The sequence below is a fragment of the Fringilla coelebs genome, assembly GCF_963513975.1.
Source record: "Fringilla coelebs genome assembly, chromosome: 15".
Taxonomy (NCBI): Eukaryota; Metazoa; Chordata; class Aves; order Passeriformes; family Fringillidae; genus Fringilla; species Fringilla coelebs.
Genome location: NC_140041.1, coordinates 12,685,651 through 12,707,945, shown reverse-complemented (window position 1 = coordinate 12,707,945; position 22,295 = coordinate 12,685,651). Strand labels below are relative to the sequence as shown.

The following is a 22,295-nucleotide window of genomic DNA, read 5'->3' as shown; positions in this document are numbered from 1 at the left end:
TCCTGTCCACATCCCTCCTGGCGGCACTCGCTGACCCCAGGGGAAAAGCAGCCCAGGCACAGCTGGGCTCCATGTCCCTCCTGCAGGCATTTCCAGCAGGGATTCACTGGCACATCCCAGCAGCCAGGAGGATACAGGACACGTTGGGGCACGGAGGCGGGATGTGTCAGGATGAGGATACGGGATGTGTCAGGGCACGCTGCAGGATGAATCAAGGTGCAGAACACAGCCATCAGGGATGAACCCAACCTCACAGCAGTTTGTGGGCTGCAAAGCCAGCCCTCACCATGGCCACCGTGGTCCTGCCTGCAGGCTGGGGCTGCCAGGAGAATCCTCATCTGCTCCTCTGGGAACCCCAGGAAGCTGCTGACTGCCACCCAGTGCCCCATGCAGCTCATGGAAACTCAGAGCTGGGCAGGGGCTGCCTTGGGGTCTCTGGTAGGGGGCTGTGGGACAAGGCTGCAGCAGGGACAGCCCAGACAACCCCTGCGCAGGGGCAGTGAGGGTTTGAGCCTGCTGGCTGCAGCTGCCCAGCCTCGGGCCCTTGCTCAGCCCAGAAAGGATTTTGCCAACTTTGCACATTTTTGGGAGAAGCTAAAAAACATCACTGGTGCCAAGGTGGGTGACAGGCAAGGGGAACAGATCCTCCCTCACACAGGGCTCTCCTGTGGCTGTGGGAGGGCAGAGACCTCCTCATCCTCCCGGGCACCCCATGGCCACTGCATGGAGCTGAGCTGTGCTTATGACCCTTTTAATTAACAAGCAATTAATTCAGGACTAAGCTGAGCACCAGCTGGCCCCACCTGGGGCAGCCCAGGGCCAAGATGGGAGGTTTCCTTGCACATCATCTGGGGCTAGAGGCCAGCCCCTGACACTGCTTCTTCCTGGGTTGGGGACACAAGGAAGGGAACCGCGGCTGGGCACGGCCAGGATGTGCTCCAGCACGGCCGGGAATGAGCAGCCTCCTCTTCTGGGCAAGCAGCTCCATCGTTCCCCCCAGATCTCCCCCTGCAGTCCCCTCTCCATCCGGCAGCTCCTTCGGCACCACACATCGTTTGTCACTCCGACAGGTTCAAACAAACCCGTCTGGGATTAATTAGGCTCCGTCTTCGTTTCCCGCAGCGCTCCGCAGGGGCCGGGCAGCGGAAGGCAGCGGGGAGGCAGCAGACGGGCGGGCAGGCTCGGGCAGGCAGGGAATGGATCATAGGGCAGGGGGGAGAAGGCAAGCAGGGACCCCCCGGCCCCCCAAATCCCTCCCCAGTGCTAAGGCAGTCGGTGTTGGATGCTGTCCCGGGAGGAAGAGCCTGTGGGCGCTGTGCAGCGTGCATGGATCCGGGACTAGAGAGCTGCTGCCACCTCGTGCATGGAGAGCTGCTCCCACACACCCCAAAGATGGGCCCAAAGGCAGCCAGGACCCCCAGGGGCAGGAGTGGATCATGCCAGCGAGAGAGACACAGGCAACAACAGCAAATAAAACCAGAGCCTCCCCCATTTATTAACAGTTGGTTCAAGAGGATCTTATACCAGTGCTTGGGAGCCTCCCCAGCACAGCCCCCATGGCCCCACGTGTGGCTACAGGGGCTCCTGTGAAACATCCAGGTGGGAAGGCTGCTGCCAGCAGGGCAGTGAAACATTCACCCCACTGCCCTGGCCCTACTTAGGCAGCACTGGACACTGCATCCCCTCCCACGGAACTGCTGCCATCCCACATCCTGCAGGGCAGCTCCGTCCAAGGGGAACCGTGGGCCCTTATCCCGGTAAACCCGTGATGGCTCAGTCTCCTCTGCCAGCAATCCCAGGGCGTGGGAGAGGCTGCAGCTCTGCACAGCCCCACTGGTACAAAGATGTGCGTCCCACTGGGAAACCCTCCTGTTTCCCCACTGACCTTTGTCCGTGTCACGTCTAACGACCAAAGAGACCACGTAAAACCCTCGGGGTTTAGGTACAAATCCTGGCACTGAAGAAAAACACCTCCCTGCAAAATGGGAACCAAATGAACACCCCCCCCTCCCCACCCCCGTAAAACCCAGCATTATTAAAATACTTTCGCTTTTAATATTCAAGAGGTTTGAAGTTCTCTCAGCATTCTTCTGATTGCCGTTATCCCAATGTCTGTTCTGCTCCCAAGCTCTCCTCCATGCCAGGCTGTGCTGGGCACCACTTGGCTTTACCACAGGAAACACCACATGTGTACAAGAGTGCAGGAAGGGCTTGGGGGTCATGAGCATATTGGGACCAGTATGCCCAGACCAGCATGCCAGCCCCTTCTCCTGCTAGGCCACATTCCCACCACACCGCCCATGGAAGGGGAGCCAGAGGTTGAGGAGCTGGAATATGATGACAGAGATGACTAAAGAAGTTGTGCCCCAGTCTTTGAAAGAAAAATCCACCTTGTTCTTAGCTTTTCCAAGTAGGTGCTGGGGGAATCCAGCACACTCTCCTGTTTCCTCCCATGAGGCTGATGGCAGGAATGGGTCTGGTTTCCTCCGTGCTTCGGGTCTCCACCAGCTCCATCCCTCTGCTCCAGCTCAGCAAAGTCACCACCAGTGCACCCAGAACAGCTCCTCCACCCTCAGACCAGGAAGTGAGGGACAGCTCTGGTGCTGCCCTTGGGCCCAAGGCAATTGGAACCCATTTTGAGCAGAGAAAGAGGGAATTTGTGCCACTTCCCTATGCCAGAGCAGGGCGGGAAGGGATGAGGAATAAAAAGGAAAAATAAAATGAAAGAGATACAGGTGTGGGGCAGGCAGAGAGGTGGGAGCACAGGGATTGCAGAGATGGATCACTGCTCAGACAGCCTCCAGTGGAGCCCTGTGCTCCTGGGGGTCCTCTCCAAGCCTCTGGTGCAGCCATACGCTCCTGGGGATCCCCTCCAAGCCTCCAGTGATGCTGTGTGCTCCTGGGGTCCCCTCCAAGGCTAGGTATTGCTGAGAAGGTCCTGCTGGCGCAGGGTCAGCCCCGCTCAGGTATTGCTGGGGGATGGCAGCAGCAGCTACCTGGTGCTCTGCAGCTCCTCCCTCAGCCAGGTGGGCAAAGTCTGCCCCATTTTGTACAGGAGCTTGGAGAGCTCTATGTTATGGTCCCTGTAATAGTCCCGCAGGAAGGAGCGTGACTGCAATGGGAGAGCAAAGAGGAGGGTCAGGGGACCAGCCTGGAGCTCACCACCCCAGCACAGCCCTGCTCAGGACCAGCCCAGGAGGCCTTCTGCATACTCACATCTGAATCCATCTCGGGGTACTTCCTCCCTTTGCTCTTTCCCAAGCATTTTGTTTTCCCTCCATCCAGAAGCTGACACCAGAATCCTTTCTTTGGATCAAACCTGCAAAGTGAGAGCTCTGCCTCAGCCCTCTTATCACCCTCACACCTTCCACAGGCATCCTTTCCAGCAGGTCCCACTGCTGTCCAGCCCTGCACAGGGCAGTTCTCCACCTCTGGAATCCACAGCCCAGCTAACATCCTGTCATCAGGCTCCCCCTGCAGCTGCGCAATAAGCAGTCCACCAGGCTCGCTCATTGCCCTGTTGAGGGAGCACAGAGTCTGCCTGGGTTTAATCACCGTTTTCTGTGGCACTTTTGTCCCTGGATGCCCTCAAGTGCCCCACAGCACCTGGGTGGACACATACATAGACAAGCCATGGCAGAGGTAAATTATTATTTCTGTAGGGGCTCTGGAGGCTTCCCACAGTGGGGTTTGATGGGAGGCTCAGAGCAAGGTGACACCTGCAGAAGTGCCACACAGCCAGCAGCTGCTCTCAAGCACTTATGAGATAGAGTGCCAGGGCTCAATACCATCATCTGTGTCACAAATGCTGAAATCTGCTCCAGGAGCCCAGGGCTGCTCTCGGGCTACCTGGAGTGACCTCACTGTAGTGTTTGGATAAGTCTCAGGTGAAAGCTCAGCCTCATCAAACTGAACAGCAGCTCTGTGGAGGGGCCCAGGGCTGGGGGCTGCTCTGGGACAGTGCTGGGTGTCCCCAGGGCAATACAGTGCATGGGAGCAATGGCAGAGTGGAGGAAGGAGAAGCCGGGGGAAGGACTCACGCCAGGGTCTTGTGATAATCAATGAAGTTGGTCACGCCGAGGAATTTTTGGACCGTCTCCATCACTTTGGCGGGTTCTGTTCGGAGCAGCTTGCCATCCAGCACCAGGATCTGCAGGGAGCAAGGCAGAGGGGTGAGGTGTCACTGGCTCCCAGCCCTGCTCTCCTGAGGCAAGAGGACACCTTTACCACATCTTTTGTCATCTTGGAGCCAAATCTGCCACCAGCCTGCACAAGGACACTTGCTAAATACCATTGTGACCTGTTGCTCCCTTACACTGGATGTTGGAAAATGAAATGCAACTAAAGCCAGGGCCAGGACCCACCCAGGACATCAGAGCTTCTGCTCAGGGCTACCCAACCCACAGGCAGCTAGGATTTTTGCAACACAGCAATTACACTAGCAGCAGGCAACTAATAAGACTTTATAAGGCTAATCAACAGTGGAAAAATCATTCAGGGATTGATCCCATACTCTCCAGCAGTGCTGCACTGCATGGGTCACAGCAGGGCCAGCATCCAGCTCCCATTTTCCCCGCAGACAGCCTGAACTATGGTCAGCTTCACCTGCTATTTTTGTCTTGTTCAATGCCATAGTGACACCAGACAGGGCAGCCCCAGGGGTCTGTGGCCAAGAGTGAGGGTGAGAGTTGGGTGACCCTGCAGAGCCACCCGCAGCCCTCTGCCCCCACTCCCTTTCAACCCTGCTGTGACAACCCACACAAGGACATCTTTGTGTGTTATCCATCACCAGGCTCCCTTCTTGCACAGCACCTCCCCTCTGCCCCTTCTCCAAGTACTTTTCCTCCTCTCCCCATAGTTTGTAGGGCGTTAAAAAATCAGCTCCCTTGGGAACAACTCCACAGCGGACCTTGGATCCAAGATCCCTTTCCCCCACATCCTTGCCAGGGTAAGGGCACCCAGGTAGGGCTGGGTGCTGCCATCCCTACCTGGTTGGCGTGGTAGCTGTTGAGCCAGCGCTCGATGTGGGTGGCGTACCAGCCCGGCACCAGGCAGCGGCTCTGCAGCGCCCGCAGCTTCGGGGCGGCCTCGGGCCCCGCCGTGATCACCTCGTGGAACGTGTACTTCAGGGCAACCAGGTCATCGTGAGCTCGCTGGTGCTGTCAGGCAGGAGCAAGGCAGGTTTGTCCCCAGAGTAACCAAATCCTGGGCTGCCCACGAGGTGCAGTGGCTCCCAGGCCACCACGATGTGTCCTCACGCATCACGTTCAGCCACAGCCACCCCACATCCCAAACCAAGCCCACTGTCCCACAGGACTGCCCAACCCAGGGGAGAGGCAGAGGCTGACCTGATACCAGGAGTAGGCTCGATCTGCAGGGTTGATGAGGATGGTGATGATTTTGGCCTTGGACAGCAGGGCTGCAGCTCGCCGGGGAGCCACTTCAGAGTCAAAGTAGTTGGCACTTTTCTCAAAGTAGAAGTCAGAGGTGGTGTTGGAGGGGATGGGGAAGAATTCCATGTACCTGGGGGAGGCACAGTGTGAGGCTGGCAGACAGGCACCACACGATGGCCCCAGCACCGCCCTCACAGCTGTCATCTCCGACACTCAGAAGGGAAACCTCACAGCACCACTGCCCGCCTTCCCAAAGTTATGGGCATTCCCAGCACAGTCCCCACAATGCAGAGACCCACCAGTCGATGCCCTTGTGATAGTTGTGTCCATTGAAGAACTGTATCTCCTCAAAGGTCTCTGAGCTGGGGTAGTTGCTGCTCAGGTCCGGGTGCATCCCCAGGAAGAGATAAAGGGCAGTCGTTCCTTTGGACAGAGAGAAAGAGGGAGCTGACACAGGCCAAACCTCTCTCCAAGCTCTGCTTCAGGGCAGGAGGGCTGACAGAGGCTCTTTGTGGGTCCTGTCAAGTCCCCCAGCATGCTCACAGAACTGAAGGTGAAGGGAAGCACCTGTTTTTTGAGGCCCGATGATGAGAAGCTTTGGGAATCGGTCACAGGTCTTTTCTTTGGACCAAATGTCCTTGTGTCGTTTGTCTTCACAGGGATCCTGAAACACAGTGTGGAGGATGAGAGACAGAGCAGCCTCAATGGGACCCCACCACTGCTCAGCCCCTCCAGCATCAGCAGACACAGGGGAGGTCACTCTGCTCAGCAGGCAGGACAAAGACTGGGCTTATCTCCAGGTCTACAGGACAAACCCCTTTCTGGCACTGCCTGCAGAACCAGCGAGAGGTGAAAAGCCACAGCTTACCCAGGGAACCAGAAAGAAATCCAGGTTGGAAGCTACCTGAGGCCCAAAGCAGGGCCGGCTGTACCCCACTACCCCCTCCCAGCACAATAAAAAGAGTCACCCCCCTACTATAGGCACAGGGGTACCTGCCACAGTGGGTCCTTCTCCTCGGAAAAGATCTGGAAGTATTTCTGTGCCAGCTGCACAGGGGGCAATGTCTGCAGCTTCAGGTTGGTCCAGGAGTTGAGGAAGCGGACCAGGTGCTTGAAGGTGTACAAGCCCAGGCGGTCGTTGCCATAGTTGGACAGATGGGTCATGAAGATGCTGATCTGAAGCCAAGAGGACAGAGCAGGGGTTAGAGGAGCCTCACTCAGCAGCCATCCCACAAATGGCCCCACCCTGGCTGAGGACACTGGGGACATCTCCCGCAGCAGTGCCAGGACAGCTCTGCAAGATGCCTGTCTGTCGCTCCCTGAGCAGAACTTACAGGGTTCAGGAGGACAGTCAGGAACAGTTCACCCCCGTTGATGATTTTGTCCAGCTCACTGGAGCCACCAGGGTATTCATTGTAGAAAATGGTGTGTGTGAACAGACCACAGGTTTGCCGGGGGAGTACCTGGGCAGGAAAAAAAATATGGATGGAACAGGTGGAAAAGCCAGAGCAATGAAATGGCCACATGGCCTCCTCCAGGCTTTGAGAGCTGGGTCTCCTTCCCTTCCCAACAAAAAGGGGGAACATGACCTAAACCCCTTGGAGGTCAGGACCAATTCCACTGCCCCTCACCACCCTTGACTTGAATCCATACACAGAAGGGAAGGATGTGGACAGATGGAAATGCCAAAAACCATCCTCACACAAGCTTCACCCATGCAGGACGAGCAACGGGTAACAACCCCCTCAAACTGGAGCTGCACAGAACCACATCCCAAGGTTCTGGTGGGGGAGGCAGAAGAGAAGCCCCAGAGACAAAGGCCAGCACCCACCATGATGCCGTTGTGGATGAAGCCGCGGCGGTAGCGGGCGGGTTTCAGGTGGGGATATTCCTCCGTGCTCGTCACCCTGATGGACCAAACCTGCTTCCAGGCCTCGTACAGCTGCACGTGCACAGGGTACACACCCGAGTGGTGGGGGGCCACAGCGTACCCCATGTCAGTGGGGATGCCATGCTCCTGCAGAGAAGAGAGTGTGGAATGGGTGACTGTCCAGACCCCAAAATCACAAACCAGTCCCTCTCCATTCCCAGCTACAAACTATCTAGCTGTTCCTCTGCAGAGCAGCCAGGGCAAGGATGTGCCTCTGCATCCTCTCTAAGCCTCGCTGTCTCCACAAAAGGGAGCCGAGGAGCAGCCATGCTGGGTGGACACCCACTCCTCTGCTTCATTCAGACCATCCTCATCCCTGTCTTCTGCTGTCACCCACAGAACAGCCACAGCCAAGCTGTTGTGTGAAGAATGGGGAGATACAGCTATATAGGTCTGCAGATTGGTTAGTACCAGTAGATACAAAACAGCCTGGAAATTCTGAGCTGGAACATTGCCCATCCTAAGTAGGAAAGGTCTGGTCTCTCTCTAATTAAGCACTTGTAATTATCAGATAAAAAATTCAAGTTAGGTTGAAGATCCCTCCCTTTGGCCATAGGATCCAATTATTAACAGGTCTGGCTTTACCAGTTCAGATTCAAGACAGCTGTCAGTCAATCACAGCATGAACTGTGTCAGTGCCACACAAAGGACAGCCCAAGACCAAGCTGAAGGTCAGAGCCTGCCTTTACAACAACCAAACATGTCCCTGACAGTTCAGCCTGTAGAGGGAGTTTCCATCAGCCGGAGCCTCCAGCACAGCCACGGCTCCAGGATCCCACATCATCACCCAGCACAGATTCACACGGTGCCAGGCTGAGCTTCCCCACGGGGCCAGGCCAGGTGAGCACGGCTGCAGGGCACAGAGTCTCCCCTTGAACAGCCACTGGGGCAGTTCACCGCCACAGCGAGTTGGCTGCTGCAGATAAATCCTTTAGCTCTAGTTACTAGAGTATAAATGGATTTACCCACACAGCTGCAACATGGGGGACATGACTTAATGTCACCAGGTCCCTCTGCTCCAGCAAGAAGGGGGCATTCCCTGGGAATCTTCTTTGCTCCTCTTCTACCATCCTCCCCTCACCAAAAGCAATCCCACTGGAAGCATCTTACTCACTATAGCAAATTTCTTGTTTAAGGTCATCTGCTCGGCGAGAACCGACTGGTTATGGAAGAGGTGAGGCTGCATGTGGCTCCACATGTGGGGGAACCACCAGAACTCCTTCACGTAGGACAGCAGCAGGTCATCACCTTCGTCCTCAGCATCAGTACCTGCAGCATGACACTTGCTGTCACCACTGAGCACAGAGAGCTGTGTGAGCAGCTGGGGCAGAGGGAGGGCCGGCCCCTCCTGGTGGCCCGGTGATGGAAGAATAGGGTGGAATGCCTGAGGACTCTCCTTACAGCCCCGACAGCACCCTCTCTGAGCACCAACTGGTGCCCCAGCACCAGCTGTACAGCACCCAGGAGAAGCAGTGCCCTTGCCCTCCTCACCTGTGTGGAAGAATTTCCCTGAGTATCCCAGGTTGAAGGTGAAGTTTGGGATGTGGGTGCGCAGCTCGTTCTGTGTGTCAAACAGTGCCTGGGAGAAGGGGAGAGAAAGCAAAGTGTCCTCAGCATGTGGCCTCAGGGACAGCTGCCACATCAGGGCAAGCACCAGGGTCCCTGAGCACTTCGCAGATGGGCTCTCAGAGGGACAGGAGGGCAAGAAAGTTCATCTCTGGAGCATCCCTGAGCAAGCACAAGCGTCCAGCCCTGCCCACCCAGCGAGGAGAGCTCAGACATACCTTGACATCTTCCACCTTCATGCGTGTGCCCTCCTTGCCCACAAAGATGTCATCAATGTCCACGAGGATGTAGCGGTCAAGGGGCAGAGACAACCTCTTTCCCGTCAGGAAGGAGACAGAGTCCACAAAGACCAACTTGTGCAGCCAGAAGTTGAGGTTGTTGCCGAAAAGCACCCTCTGAATGCCATCGTGGAGGCCCAGGTCCTGCATCACGGTGGTGTGCAGGGCAGCATCCACGCTCATGTGAGGGATGGACTCAGCTGACTTGGTCTTGGCCAGGAGGACGGGCTCGTAGGTGGAGTGGTTGGACTGGAAGACAGTCCAGTCCTCCCCGGGGAGCACACCCTTCTCCACCTCACTGGGGCGCGTGATGTAGAGCAGGGGCGACTTGGGGTTGATGCTGCAGTCCTTCAGCGCCAGGTTGGAGTGGAGGAAGAGTGGGAAGCCCTTCAGCTGGGCACTCAGAAGGCTGTTCTCGTTGGCCTGCATGGGGAAAATGGGAGCTACAGGAGATGGGACACTGGGGACAAGACAGGGGCTCACAAGGAACATCAACAGCCACGGCAACAGAGGCAGAGGCTCACCACCCCTTGAGATCCAGGTTCTGGGTTCTCTCCTTCCTCTCTGGAGCACGAGGTGCCCTCATCCCCCTCACACACTCAGTCCTATGTGCAAAGTGCCCTAAGCCTAGGAGCCCTGGGCAGGAGAAGGGCTGCTGAGCAAAATATCTGTTCATGCTTTTGGCAAACTCCAGCAAGAGTCACTGCTGGAAAACAAGTGCTAAAAGCAACTGGACTTATCCCAGAAGTGTGTTTTTTCCCCCAAATTCTCCAAAGGCCACACAGCCCTTCCAAAGGGAAAGCTTCTCTGCTAGAAGCCTGTGCCTCACACCAACTCACGCTGCTTGTAGAAATTATGGGGAGGGCAAAGTCCCTGTGGGGCAGCAGGACACAGGGCTCCCATCTGGCCTGGCCATGGATCTTGGTTTGCCCTTACCTTGAAGAAGCCGATGATGCCCACGCCGTACTCCACGCAGTACTTGTCCAGCAGCTCCCGGTTCCAGGCGTCCAGGTTGACGTACTTGAGGATGTTCTCGTAGATGATGAGCGCAAAGCGTCCCCGGTCCTTGTCGGTCAGCGTGGGCATGTCCCCCTTCCCCGGGGCAATCTCTGTCCTGTATTTGAAGCGACTCGACTCCAAAATGGCCACAATCTCCTGGCCCAGCTGGGAATAGAGGCTCTCCACGAAGACCAGCACCAAGGGGTCCGTGCGGGAGGAGTCGGCCACCTTGAGGGTCTTCAGTGGCAGCAAGCGGGAAGGGGCGACCTTGGGCTCGTCGCAGTCCGGCCCCGCCACATCCCCAGAGGGCTCCAAGCCCCTTTTCCACCCATATAAATAGTAAGCAGAGACAAAAACACTGAGCAGGCAGAAGGCAAAAAGCAGGAGCAACACCACCTGCGGAGAGAGCTGCCAGATACCCCGCCGGGCCCTGGCCAGCACAGTCATCCTTGCATCCGCTGGGTGAGGTGGGGTCCCTCTCCCCTGCCCGCCCCCTCCCCTCACGAGCCCCGGGGAGGGGAAGAAGCAAGCAACCAACCAACAAAAAATCAGGTAAAATCAAATTGAATACTACAAATAAATTAAAATACTAGCAGGCCGCCTGTGCAGGCTCTCTCCCCTCCAGCAGTCCGGCGTCCCTCGCCGTCTGCTTCATGTCACCATGGCAGAGGCACCAAGAGTCCCCTTGCCGAGCCAGAATTCTTGTGGTGAAGGCAGCAGCAGCAGCAGCAGCTCCATGGCCTCAGCAGGGCGAGGGGGCGGCGGGCGGCCTCGGTGCGGATCGTGCTGGGAATGTGGGCATGGCGGATCCCTGCTTCCCCGGCTCCACACGGCACCTGAGAGAGAGGGGTGGGATGAGAGAGCAGGGACAGTGCCAACCTGCTGCTGTTGTTTCTGCCAGCCTGACAGCCCCAGCAGAGTCCTGACAAGCTCGCTGGCGTGCCAGGGCTTGCCACAAGAATGCTGTGGCACCGGGGATGCAGCAGGAGTGCGACGCGCAGCCGTGCCATGGGATCCCAGGTGTGGGTGCACCTGGAGGGCAGGTGCATCACCAGGCACCATGGAAGGGAGCCCCCAGACCCCAGTGAATCTCTGGTACCTCAAGCAGCTGGAGAAGCAGCCCCGTTCCTCCCTGTGCCCAGCTGCACTCTGCTGAGGAGAATGGGAGGTGGTCTGAGCCCCCATGGCCCAGCTTGGCTGGCAGGGAGGGACATGGGAGGGACATGGGGAGCCTGCCAGCTCAAGGCTGAGCCAGGAGCCGCCAGCCAAGGTCACCGAGATGGGAATGCAGGAGTGTCCATGTGGAGCCAAAGGGACCTTGGGAATATTTCTGTCTTCCCTGTGAAAGGCTCATTTGAAAAAAAAAAAGGAAAACAATAAGCACTGCTTGCCAGAAGGTGAAGCCAACTAGGGGAGAGACTGATGAGGCCAGTTTGTTTAAGGAAAAGAAGTGATTCACAGCATTGTTCCCAGACTCACTACCAGTGTTAGGGACAAAGGCAGGAGTCCCTGCTCCTCCCAGGGAGAGCTCCCTGTGCCCTGCCAGCACCGTGGCTGAGCACCATCCCTGCTGACACCAGCCGGGCTCCTAACAGGATTAAATGTGGCCGGCTGAGCGGCACTGTGGATTACAGGCTGGGGCTCGGCAGGGTAATCCTGTCATCCCTGCCCTTCCCAGTAGCAACTCCTGCTCCAGGCAGTGCTTCCCAACCCTGCCAATATGGCACTGCTTGAGCCAGGCCCCTGTAGGTGCTGCTGGCAGCCAGTCTCCTTCCAGCCTCCATCACTGTCTCTCACTATCTCCAGGACACACCAGCAATCTCCCCTTGTCAGCTGTGCTGGGCATGGTGGAACACCTGGGCTTACTGATTTCTAATTTATCTTTGTGCACATGGATGATCTCCAGGCATGACCAAGAGAGACTGCACCTTTCCTCCTTAGCCCCCCTGAGGTGTGTCCTGTCTGTTCCACCTCAGTCCTTCTGCCTCTCCAGCATCCCCGAGACAACAGCCCTGCTGGGGTTTTGGGACAGGGCACTTCTCCAGGTCTGTTGATTTCAGGGATGTTGGTGGTGCAGAGAGAGGCTTCCCTGCATCTCCCTACCTAGGGATGCAGAGAGCTGGGAATGCATTATCCAGCACCCTGGCTGTGCCATCCCACTCCCTCTCCATTTCTTTCATCTGCCAGGAGCAGTGGGTGCTGGCAGCTGCATTCCCACAGCGACGGGCGGGCAAATGGCAGCAGTGGGTTTGATGCCAAGCTCCGGAGCCAGCAGCTGATGGACAGGACTGTGTGTCCATCCTTGCTCCACCCTCCATGAAACAGGGAAGAGGGCTCTGCATCTACATCACCTGTCATTTCCAAGGGTGCTTCATTAGTCCATTCTCTCCTAAGAGCTTTTAATTACTGGTACTTAATGATGAGGCTTTGGAGACAGCATCTCCGGCCAGACTCCAGCTGAGTCTTCCCAGGCTGCCATGTTAAAGCCTGCCCAGGCATGGGGCCAGCACTGGACCCCCGGAGCAGCCAGGTGAGAGCTGGGGCTGGGATGGGCAGCATCCCGCCCCAAGGATCTGCCAGTGTGGCAGGAAGCAGGCAGGAATCCTGCTCTGCCAGTTCACTGCCAGAGCAAACCCTCCATGGGGAGCATGCCAAGGGCTCTGGGGTGATGCTGCAGGGTGGGGATGCTCCTGCCCAGGGCTTTCCCCGTGCAAGTGGGTGCTGGCTGCATCCTGCCCAGCAAACCCCTGCACAGCCCCAGCAGTGGTGAGATAGATCATTTCCAGAGAAGGAAGCAGGTTCATGCCCAAAAGCACAAAACAAGTCCTTGAGACCAACAGCTTTTCTAAAACAAAAATGGAAACAAGATGGTAAAATTTTAAAAACCGCAAGACCTGGCAAGGTGACAGCTGGGGTCAAACTTCCTTTTAACCTGATTTTTAGATGCTGCTAAGGTGCCTTTTAAAACCACAGTGGTTATTTAAAAGGCACCAGCTGGAAATGTCAGCCTGAGTCTCACACACAGACCTCAGGCCCCCAAAATTGGTGCTGGCACTCTCCCATCACTGGGCAGGTGCTCAGCCACAGTTACACATCAAGGACCCCGGGAGAAAGAGCCCTGGAAAATGCTCTTTTCTCGTGGGTCTCTGAGCAATGCCCTGGCACAGACTCCACTGGAGAGGAGGCTCAGTGAGGAGGCTTAGCCACTGTGCTCTTAATCCGGCTGCCCTGACAAACACAATCAGCATCCAAGCAGCTTCCCAGCGTGGCTGGGAGCCCGGAGCACCCTGCGGAGCCGGATCCGACCCCAGGACGGGCGGGGAGTGCAACCAGGGGACAGGGAAGCCCTTTACTTTTCAAATCTAAGAGAGCTGAAGGAAGAAAGGAAAAATGTTCTAAAAGATTTTCAAAACACACCCCCTGGTGCAGTTTGGGAAATGGTGGTTCCCCCCTCCTCAGAGTTATTTTCCATAAATACTGCCTGGGGAGCCACTGCACCCCAGAAAGTCAGGGAGGCACCAGATGGAATGAGAGGGAATGAAACCATCTCCATTAGTGGCTTACAGCACTCTTCCTTTAAATACCAGTGAGATTTTGCAGGGATGCAATGGAAGGATTGAATATAAGCAAGGAAGTGCAAACAGATCTGGAGGACAGGGAAGGGTCAGTGATCCCAGAAGACAACCACAGCAGGGTTTGATTTATTGGGGGGTGGAATAGGTCTGGCTGCAGGTGCAAGCAGTGAAGCTCAGGCAGTTCACAAGTCCCATCTGTTGGATAAATCAAGTGTCCCAAGCCCATGGCTCACAAACAAGAGGTAAGCTCAAAACCATGGGTGTGACAGAGCAAGAAATTGCTCACACATTTCACTTGTACCACCTTGGAAAGGGCGGAAGGGGAAGACCAAGCATCCACTGTCATGCAGAAAATACTTCAAGATTTTGTGCAAGAACCTCAATCCCCAATTCTGGTAGCTCCCACACCTCCAACATTCAACCCACAGAAATGAAGCCACATCCTAAACATCACAGCCAGATGGGTTACCCTGCTCCTCTCCTGCTGGCACCCTTTGGGTAGGCACCCCTGCTTCTCACTCCTCATCACTGCAGGGAGAGACCCACCACTGCTGATTAATCACCTCCTCACCACCATGCCAGCTCCACTTCTCCATGTAAGCCAGCCCTGGGACTTAAGCATGGATGGAGGAGGATTTAGAGGCAGGATGCTAAATTGCATTGCACAGCTCAGCGATTTGCAATCACTCCTGCTCACTCCAACACTTCCCCTCTCTGACCACTGCAGGGAAAGTGGATTGATCAGCCCCACCTACAAATCTGCTGCACCACCCATTTGTAAGCAAAAGGGTACTAGAAGGTCTAAATTTGGCCAGGCTGGAGCTCAGGCACCCAAGCAGGTGGATAGTACTCGTCCAACCCCACCTTCTGAATCTCCCACACTTCAGGCACCTTCACCAGCATCCCCAGAGATCACCAAGTGGTGCCCTGCAGCCCTGGGAATCAGCACTACCTGTAAAAGATGCACAAGAGGCAGCCAAATTATTATTAATAGGTTTAAGTTCCCTCTAGAGGGAATCCCCTTCACTCACTGGTAATATTTAGAGGGCTACAGATCTAAAACCACTGAGCTAAGCATGTCCTTAGAGAGGAGATTAATGCCATCACATTATTCAGGAGACAACTGCAAGCTCAAGACAGGGGAGGTTGCTTTGAAAATGAAAAAGTAACTGGCATGAAAAAATGGCCTTTAAACACCCACCTCTGCACTGCTGCCTTTATCAGTTCTTAATGACAGTGATCCCAGCTATGACTGGAAATATCTGCAGGCAGCTGGAAACATTGGCAAGGGAAAAGAGCTCTCTCAGGGTGTGAAGGACTACTGTCTGTCCCTGTCCCCATCTCCTCCCTCCCCAGCCATGGCTGGACCCACTAACCAAGAGAAGACACAATCAGGAGATGATCTTCTTTATTGTGGTGTGTGGTTGTGTGATGATCCCACCAGGATGTTCCTGGAGCTGGGGCACAACCCCTGGGCCACAAGACATGGAGCCAGAGCAGCCCAGGAAGAGAAACCCAGCATAAAAACTTCAGCCACTGCAAAACCAGGAGTTTTTCCTGTTGATCCCCATGTCCTGACAGCCTGGATGAGCCTTTAGGATGGGCCAAGGAGACTTGGACAGCTGTAGGGACATCCATTTGCCTCCTGCCAAGCTGCAAAGCCTGGGTGTCTGGGCAGGGGATAGAGATGTGGAGCACACAGAGAGGGGGAAACACAGAGAAGGACACAGAGGAGCAGAAAGGAGCTTGTCCCAATCACCCACTTGCCAGAGGTTTTGTAATGCCAGATAAGGAGCATCTTAGTAGCAATTACACAGGCTGCTTAAGTGCTTTGCAAACAAGTAACAAGTAGTTACAACCTACCAGGGAGAAAAACACCCTGCTCTGGGAGAGAGACAATCCCAGTGCTCCTTTCCTGAGGACACCAGCCTTCCACCAGTGCCCAAGAGGTGCCAAGTTAAAAATGGACAAGGGCAGCCCCAGCAGCTGCCCCTGAGACAGGCAGTGACAGGCAGCCACTGGTGCTGCTTCCACTGCAAACCCACATGGCTCAGCTTCTCCCCTTCATGCACAGGCTGGATATGACCAAACACAAGGGAGTATCAGGAAAACTCATCTGTGATTTATAAGGTCTGGAGAATTTCCACCCCAGGAGGACCTCAGCAGGAAAATCCTCCCTTTTTGTCAGCTCTTTTTTGTTAAGATCTGATTTATAGAGCCTGGTCAGAAATGAGCAGTTGGAGCATTCACCTGGATTGCTAAACCAAGCTTCCCCTTGACAACTCACGCTGCTCTGGAAATAAACCTCTGGCTTTTCCTGCCCACCACCTTCCTGTTCCTGGGGAAAAGAAACCAATATGAGACCAGAGAAAGTGGTTAAGAATTTTCACTTTAAATTTTTTTTTTTTTTAGGCAATGTGTCCAGCTCTGGAAGAGGCATTTTTTCACCTATAAAGTCCTGTTAGCACTTCAGTTTTACTGCAAAAGATAAAAGTCGTGTTTTTCTCAGGTTTTCTTCAAAAAAACAATCATGAGAACAGCTCATTGCCTGCAGAGGGATAAAAAGGCAAGGTTCAGTGTGTGTGGCATGTATATGCCAAATTTTGGGGGGAGAAAAAACCTGAATAAATTTTTTTTAAAATCTAAATCCCTAAAAACTGGGTTAGGTTTCTGGAAGCCCATTATTAAAACTTTTCATGGCAGAGCAGCTGGTAAACCCAACTGGAGGGTTTCTAAGACTAGTTCTAGCAAACCCCACATCTCAAACCCACATCCCAAGGTCCTGTCCCTGCTAATCCCCATCTCCCACTTTGTTCTCCCGCCCCAAGGTGACCCAGCCCCATCAGTGAGGCTGTACAGAGGAATCCTCTGCAGTGGTCAACCCATTTCTGATCCTGGGGCATCCAGGATCCCACCCTCCTTGTCCTCAGCATCCTGATCTGGACGAGCACCTCACCATCTCCCAATACCCACATGAAATCAGTCTCCTCCACAAACTAGGCCAGCAATTAGCAGCAGTCATTAGTTTTCCTATGCCCCAGGGACACTGGGGTTGGGCAGCTGATCCCTCAGCGCTGATGATCCCCAACACCATCCCAACAAAACACTCCAACACCCCACAGCCAGGTTATGGTTTGGGTTGTGCCACTGCAGCCCCCCCAAAAAGCTGAAGCCCTTCACAGGTGACTCCTCCTCAGGGCTGTTTTTTGTCCTTGAATCCTTGGGAACAGCCTCTAAGCAGAGCTTGGGGAATTCTCCCAAACCTTAATTGAAAGAGGCGCTTAACGAGGAGAGTTTCTTTTGTCTGTTAATTGAAACAGGTTCTTACCAACAAAACTCCCCATGAATTTTAAGTGGGTTTGCAGGGGGAAAAAATCCACTCAATGAATTGGGTTTTCCTGCTTCGAAATGTGCCGTGTCGGTTCCTGTGGCTTTCCAAGCACCCAAGAGCCTTTCTGGATAATCAGGTCTGAATCCCAAGTATTTTAAAAAAGAAAAGGATGAGGGGAAAATAATCTCACATGCATTTTTATATTTCACTGGAGTGGCAGCCTGCTCTCTCACAAGCAGGTCGCACGAGGACTCCTACCCAAAAAAACATGGCCTGAAAGTCCCTCGATGCCACCTTTTCTGCCTCTGACACTTGGCTTGGGCAGACTTTCCCTGCAGAGATGCTGGTCCTGCCACGAGTGTGAGGGTGACACTGGATCTCAGAGAGCCTTGAGGCAGCAGCGATTCCCTGTGCTCAGCCACGGCAGCACTGCCAGCCCCACGGGATGGGCCAAGCTGCTTCCTTTCCCTGACAGCTTCCCAAGTTGGTAGGAGAGCAGAGCCACCCTGCCAGCTGTTCAGGGGAGCACAGGCTGCCCTGTGAGTGCTAACCCAGCCCCAAACCAGCATTTGCAAAGCAGAATCCATAAAACCACAGCATGAACCAGCTCACACAGAGCAGCCCACCCTCCTGCCAGTGCCCACATTCCAGAGAAATCCCTGCAAGGATGGAGCTGCTCCCTCCTCCCAGGGGCTCCTCGGGATGCTCCTGTCACACCACATCCATCCTGCCTGATGCCCCAGTGCTTTGCTGAGCTGCCTCTGACCTCCACCTCCCTGCAGTCTGCCAGGAGCCCAAAGCAGCCTCAGGGCCAGGTGCTGGCAGCCAGCATTGAATGAGAAGTCAGAGCAGCCCCTGCTATGCTGTGGGTGTGTTCCTGAGATGGCTCCCGCGGTGGCAGGTCCTTTGGGAAGGGCTGGGCAGTACACACTGACACACAGGCAGGAGCTTCCAGGGCCAGCATGCTCCAAGGTCACGGCCAGGACAGGCTGGAGGTCAGATCTTTTATTAGACCAATGGACACAGTTGGAAAAAGCGACACATTTTGGCCGCGCAGGCATTTCTCAGGCCCAAGAGCACGTCTGTTTTTTCCTAAAGGTATTAGTTAGGCTAATAAAAGACATTACCTCTGCATGTAAACTTTGTCACCCTTCAAATGTACCAGAGGCTGCAAGGCTCAGCAGCCCAGGGAAAACACAGGGAGCAAGAACAGGCACAGAGCACAGGGGACACTTGTAAGATTTGTTTTGTTTTTACCCCCTAGAACAGCACTGGCAAAGGCCACAGTTGACCCCAACAAGCACAGCTGCTGGCATCTGAGCTGCCTCTTGCCTCTCCTATTTCCAGATCCAGGTCTGAGGCTGCAGGAACCTAATGGCACGGCCAGGATAAGTATGTTGCTTTGGTTTACCTGTTCCAGCACCAGCCCTGTCCCCTCCTTCTCCTTTGCAGGGGCTCCAAGGCAAGCAAATGTTTGAGGAACCAACCTGTCATGCCCCACCTGCACCAACTCCTTCCCTCCTGGCCTCAATCCCACTCTCTGACGCAAATCCATGAGACCAGCAGTGCACCAGCACAGCAAGGGATGGATCAAGGCTGATGGAGGAGACTGAAAACAGCCTGAGCCCCGTGTCCAGGCATTGATAGCACTCACAGCCATACTTCAGAACTTCAGAACTAATTAAAAAGTTAACACTTTTTAATGCATCTCCTTTCTTTAAGAGCTCCAAGCCTGGGGCTGCAGGGCTGTACAAGGCTGTGAAGATGCAGACAGTGTTGGAAGGAAGGGGAATACTTGGTGGGGTGCTGACAAAGAGCAAGAAGGTATCTGGATTTTGCCAAGACATGGGAAGCAGATCCAGGAGAGCAGAGGGCTACCCTGAGGAGCAGCAACATCCTAGGGACTGCCATCCTTCCTAAACATACCCAGAGCTTTGGGTTGAGACACACATCTCCCCATGTGGCAGAGGGAACAGAGCTGGACATCCCTCACTACATCCAACCCCCAACATGCCCAAGCTCAGAGACAGGAGACACTTCTTCCCTGCTTTACATTAGTGAATGTAAATTCCAAGATATTTTGGGTTCCCTGGCAGAAGCAGGACAACAGGGCAGAACTCAGGACATGCCCATCATAAATACCAGGGCAGTTCCTCTTGGGATAGCTCCCATTTAGGGATCTCTTGACCTTACTAAACTGCTTTAGGAAGGCTTGTGCCACCTGAAGGTAGTGCAGAAGGTAGTGTCCTGTTTCTGGAGGTTGCAGCAAGGTCCTGCTGGTTTTGGGGAGGACGTGGGAACGGAGGTGCTCCAGCCGCTGTCACACGCGGGATTTACAGCTCGATATTGATTAGTCTTCTGCAAGCTCTGCCATTACAGTCAGTGGCTTTTGCAGGGAAACAACATGAATCATAAGCTACAGGCCACCATCTCTCCGTGTCCATGGGGTGTGACTCATCCGGCCCTTCCAGGGGTCCGGCACGAGGGCTGTCCTGCTCCTCCACACCTGGAGACAGGCACGGAGGGCACCATCTCTCACTGGCACCTGCAGACTGGGCACAGCCCCCAAGGCTTGCAGAATGGTCTCCAAGAAAGCAGCATCCCATTTTCCCTCCACTCAAGTCCTCCTGCCCCTGTGTCAAGTTCCAATACCACCAACATACATGTGACAGTGGCACAAAGCAATGCCACCACCTCAGCCAAAAACACACAGGGAAGTCAAGGGCTGTCCTGAAGTTGGAAGGGTTGGAAACATCAGTGAGACAGACTGGCAGACCCTGTTATCTGAGGCCATGAAGCAAATACAAGACATAGAAACTTAGTATCTTCTCTTGTCTGAAGTCCTAACCTTATTCTCTACCTCGACAGCCAAAAATAAAAACACAGCTCATTAACGTACATCTAGAAGGCAGAAAAAAAAAAAACCCTTTTAAGTGAAATCCTCCATGACTCTGCCCCAGAGTACAAGGAGCCAAGAGAGCAGCTCCATCTCCAGCATGCAGTCAGAAACTGGACAAGATGAGAAATTTGGTGGGACCACAGCCCTCCATCCTCAGCCCAGCATCCGGAGATATCCCAAAATCAAAGCTGCTTATAAAAGCAGGTGCTGATGGTGACACTCTGCAGCAGGGACACACACTCGGCTGTGCCATACTTCACCATGACACGCTACTGAAGAAAATATTAATCATTCCCTCTTCATTCCAGCCTGGGTTTTGACTTATGAGGTGTCTTCTTCCTTCAGTTTAAATTACCACCAACAGCGCATTAAATATGTCCTGTTCTACAGTACTGACAGAGACACACAGGAACAGGATGGGGGTGGGGGGAACCCAAAACAACCTGTCAGGAAATGTCTGTTTGCCTGTATGTTGGTGGCATGGATTTTCCAACCCCATACAAACAAAATCACATCAGACACACCACCTTCCCAAAGGCACAGGAAGCGGGAAGAGCTTTGTGTGTGAGCTTCCCCACCAGCATCCGTGTCCCGTGCCAGCAGCTCCAGGTTGGAAGGGGCAACTCTGGGGGGCTGTAGCTGATGGGGTGTCATGGCATGTACTGCAGCTGGGCAATGGGTGGCATGGGGAGGTTCTGGCTTCTCCATACCCACACAGGGATGCCTCAGCCATGGAGGGGCACTGGGAAACATGAGCTTTGCCTTCACTGTCCTTGCCCAGAATGACCACTGACACAGGCAAAGGGAAGATGCTTGGCTGTTTTGCCACAGGCCACCAGCATTGGGTTTATTTTCCTGCCATATCAAGCCCCGCACGTTTTTTCTATTGTTTAATTTCCTTCTTCTCCACCCACGGCAAGTTCACTCAGAAGAGAGGAACTTATTTCCTATTGAATTTGTCCTGCTTGTTTTATTTGGAAAAGGACAGCTTCCTCAGCTGTGGTCCCCATGTGCAGCTGAGGGGAGCAGGCAGAGCGCTGCTCACCTCCCCATCTTCACCAGCCCAGCCCAGCCCAGTAAAAACCACTGTCGAGATGTGAGTAACAAAGGTGCTGCTTTGCTGCAGGAAGAGCTGCTGTTCCAAGGCTGCCGGTGACAAAGGGGCACTGCAAGGCGCCGGTTTCCCAACCCTGCAAGCACCGTTAGCGGGAAGACAATCATCCCCATGGTGTGCTGTGGCAGCAGCTGACTGGGATCATGAGATGGAAGAGTCCCGGTGCTGGGATATGACTGCAGTGCTGGGAGAGAGCGCCAGCCTCAATAGGAAGCAAAGTCTTCCAGGTGATGCCAAAGGTCGCTCAAGCTGGTGTGGCTTCTGTGCTGCCAGGCATCAGGGGCTGCCCCCATGTGCAGGGGACAGCCTGGTGTGGTGGTACAAGCAAACCCAAAAGACTTGGGGAGATAATACACACAGCTATGCACGAGAGGCCCAGGAGCTCACCAGCGGGGGAGAAAATGCCAGGACCTCTTCAAGAGAGGGTGGTGAGGTGCTCCACGGGAACACCAGCCAGGCTGGGCAAGCCGTGCCATGCGCAAGGTGTGCACCTCCAGGTGTCCTGGCCGCGCTGCCCTGGCTCTCCGGTCCTGCACAGTTTTAGCCACTTCGGCATTCCTCGGGAGCGGGGACACCCCAGGCCAAGCACCCCGCGCCTGGCACCGTGCTGCAGCTTGGCCTCGGCTGCTCCGCGGCGGTGCCTGGAGCGGCGGAGCCACGGCAGCCCCGGGCACCGCGCGGCCTCGCCGCCTCCTCCGAGCCCCGAGCGGCGAGACCCCCTCGGCCTGGCGGGGCCGCAGGACGGCTCGGGGCGGGGGGCTCCCCGCCGGACCCCCGCTTCACCCGGGCCGGCTGCTCCCGAGGGCACCGGGCCGTTCCGCCGCGGGGACGGGCGGGGTGTGCCGCCGTTCGCGGGGGACGGGAGGACCCGCCGGGCCCGGTGCCCGGCGCAGCCCGGCCGGGGCGGTGCGAGGCCCGGCGGCCCCGGCCCGCGCTGCCGCCCGCCCGCTCCCCCGCCCGCCCTTTGTCTGCGCCGCCGCCCCGCTCGGGCCGTACCTGCCGCCGCCGGGCCCGCTCCGATCCTCTCCGCTCCGCCGGGCCGCCACCGCCGCCCGCTCCGCCGGCCCGGCCCCGCTCGGCGTGTCCCGCCCGCCGCCCGGGCAGGCACCGCCCCCGCCGCCCCCCGCCAGCACCGCCCCGGGGGCCGCGCGGGGCTCCGCGGCTCGGCCGCAGCCGGGGCTGGCCCGGGACGGCGCTGACCGCAGCGCCG

The 22,295-nt window shown here is 55.6% G+C and overlaps 2 protein-coding genes across 2 annotated transcripts in view; both read right to left on the bottom strand.

Moving 5' to 3' along the window:
• The window catches only part of SYNPO (synaptopodin), a gene marked incomplete at its 5' end in the record, with an annotated part of 32,163 nt that extends 31,774 nt beyond the window's left edge, over nt 1-389 (bottom strand). The window contains one exon of the mRNA XM_084215807.1: nt 287-389. Within this exon, the coding sequence (XP_084071933.1) occupies nt 287-389 (103 nt within the window). The remainder of the gene's footprint in view (nt 1-286) is intronic.
• Nucleotides 390-1,490: 1,101 nt separating this feature from the next.
• NDST1 (N-deacetylase and N-sulfotransferase 1) lies at nt 1,491-22,202 on the bottom strand. The gene is made up of 15 exons (XM_084215518.1): nt 22,082-22,202; nt 10,104-11,002; nt 9,108-9,590; nt 8,815-8,902; nt 8,438-8,592; nt 7,225-7,410; nt 6,728-6,856; nt 6,387-6,569; nt 5,961-6,057; nt 5,693-5,816; nt 5,349-5,523; nt 4,989-5,159; nt 4,041-4,150; nt 3,217-3,319; nt 1,491-3,112 (listed from the first exon to the last, which is right to left on the bottom strand). Exons 2-15 carry the CDS (start codon nt 10,611-10,613, stop codon nt 2,993-2,995), a joined length of 2,634 nt encoding a protein of 877 aa, XP_084071644.1. The 5' UTR covers nt 10,614-11,002; nt 22,082-22,202; the 3' UTR covers nt 1,491-2,992.
• Between the last annotated feature and the right edge of the window lie 93 nt (nt 22,203-22,295).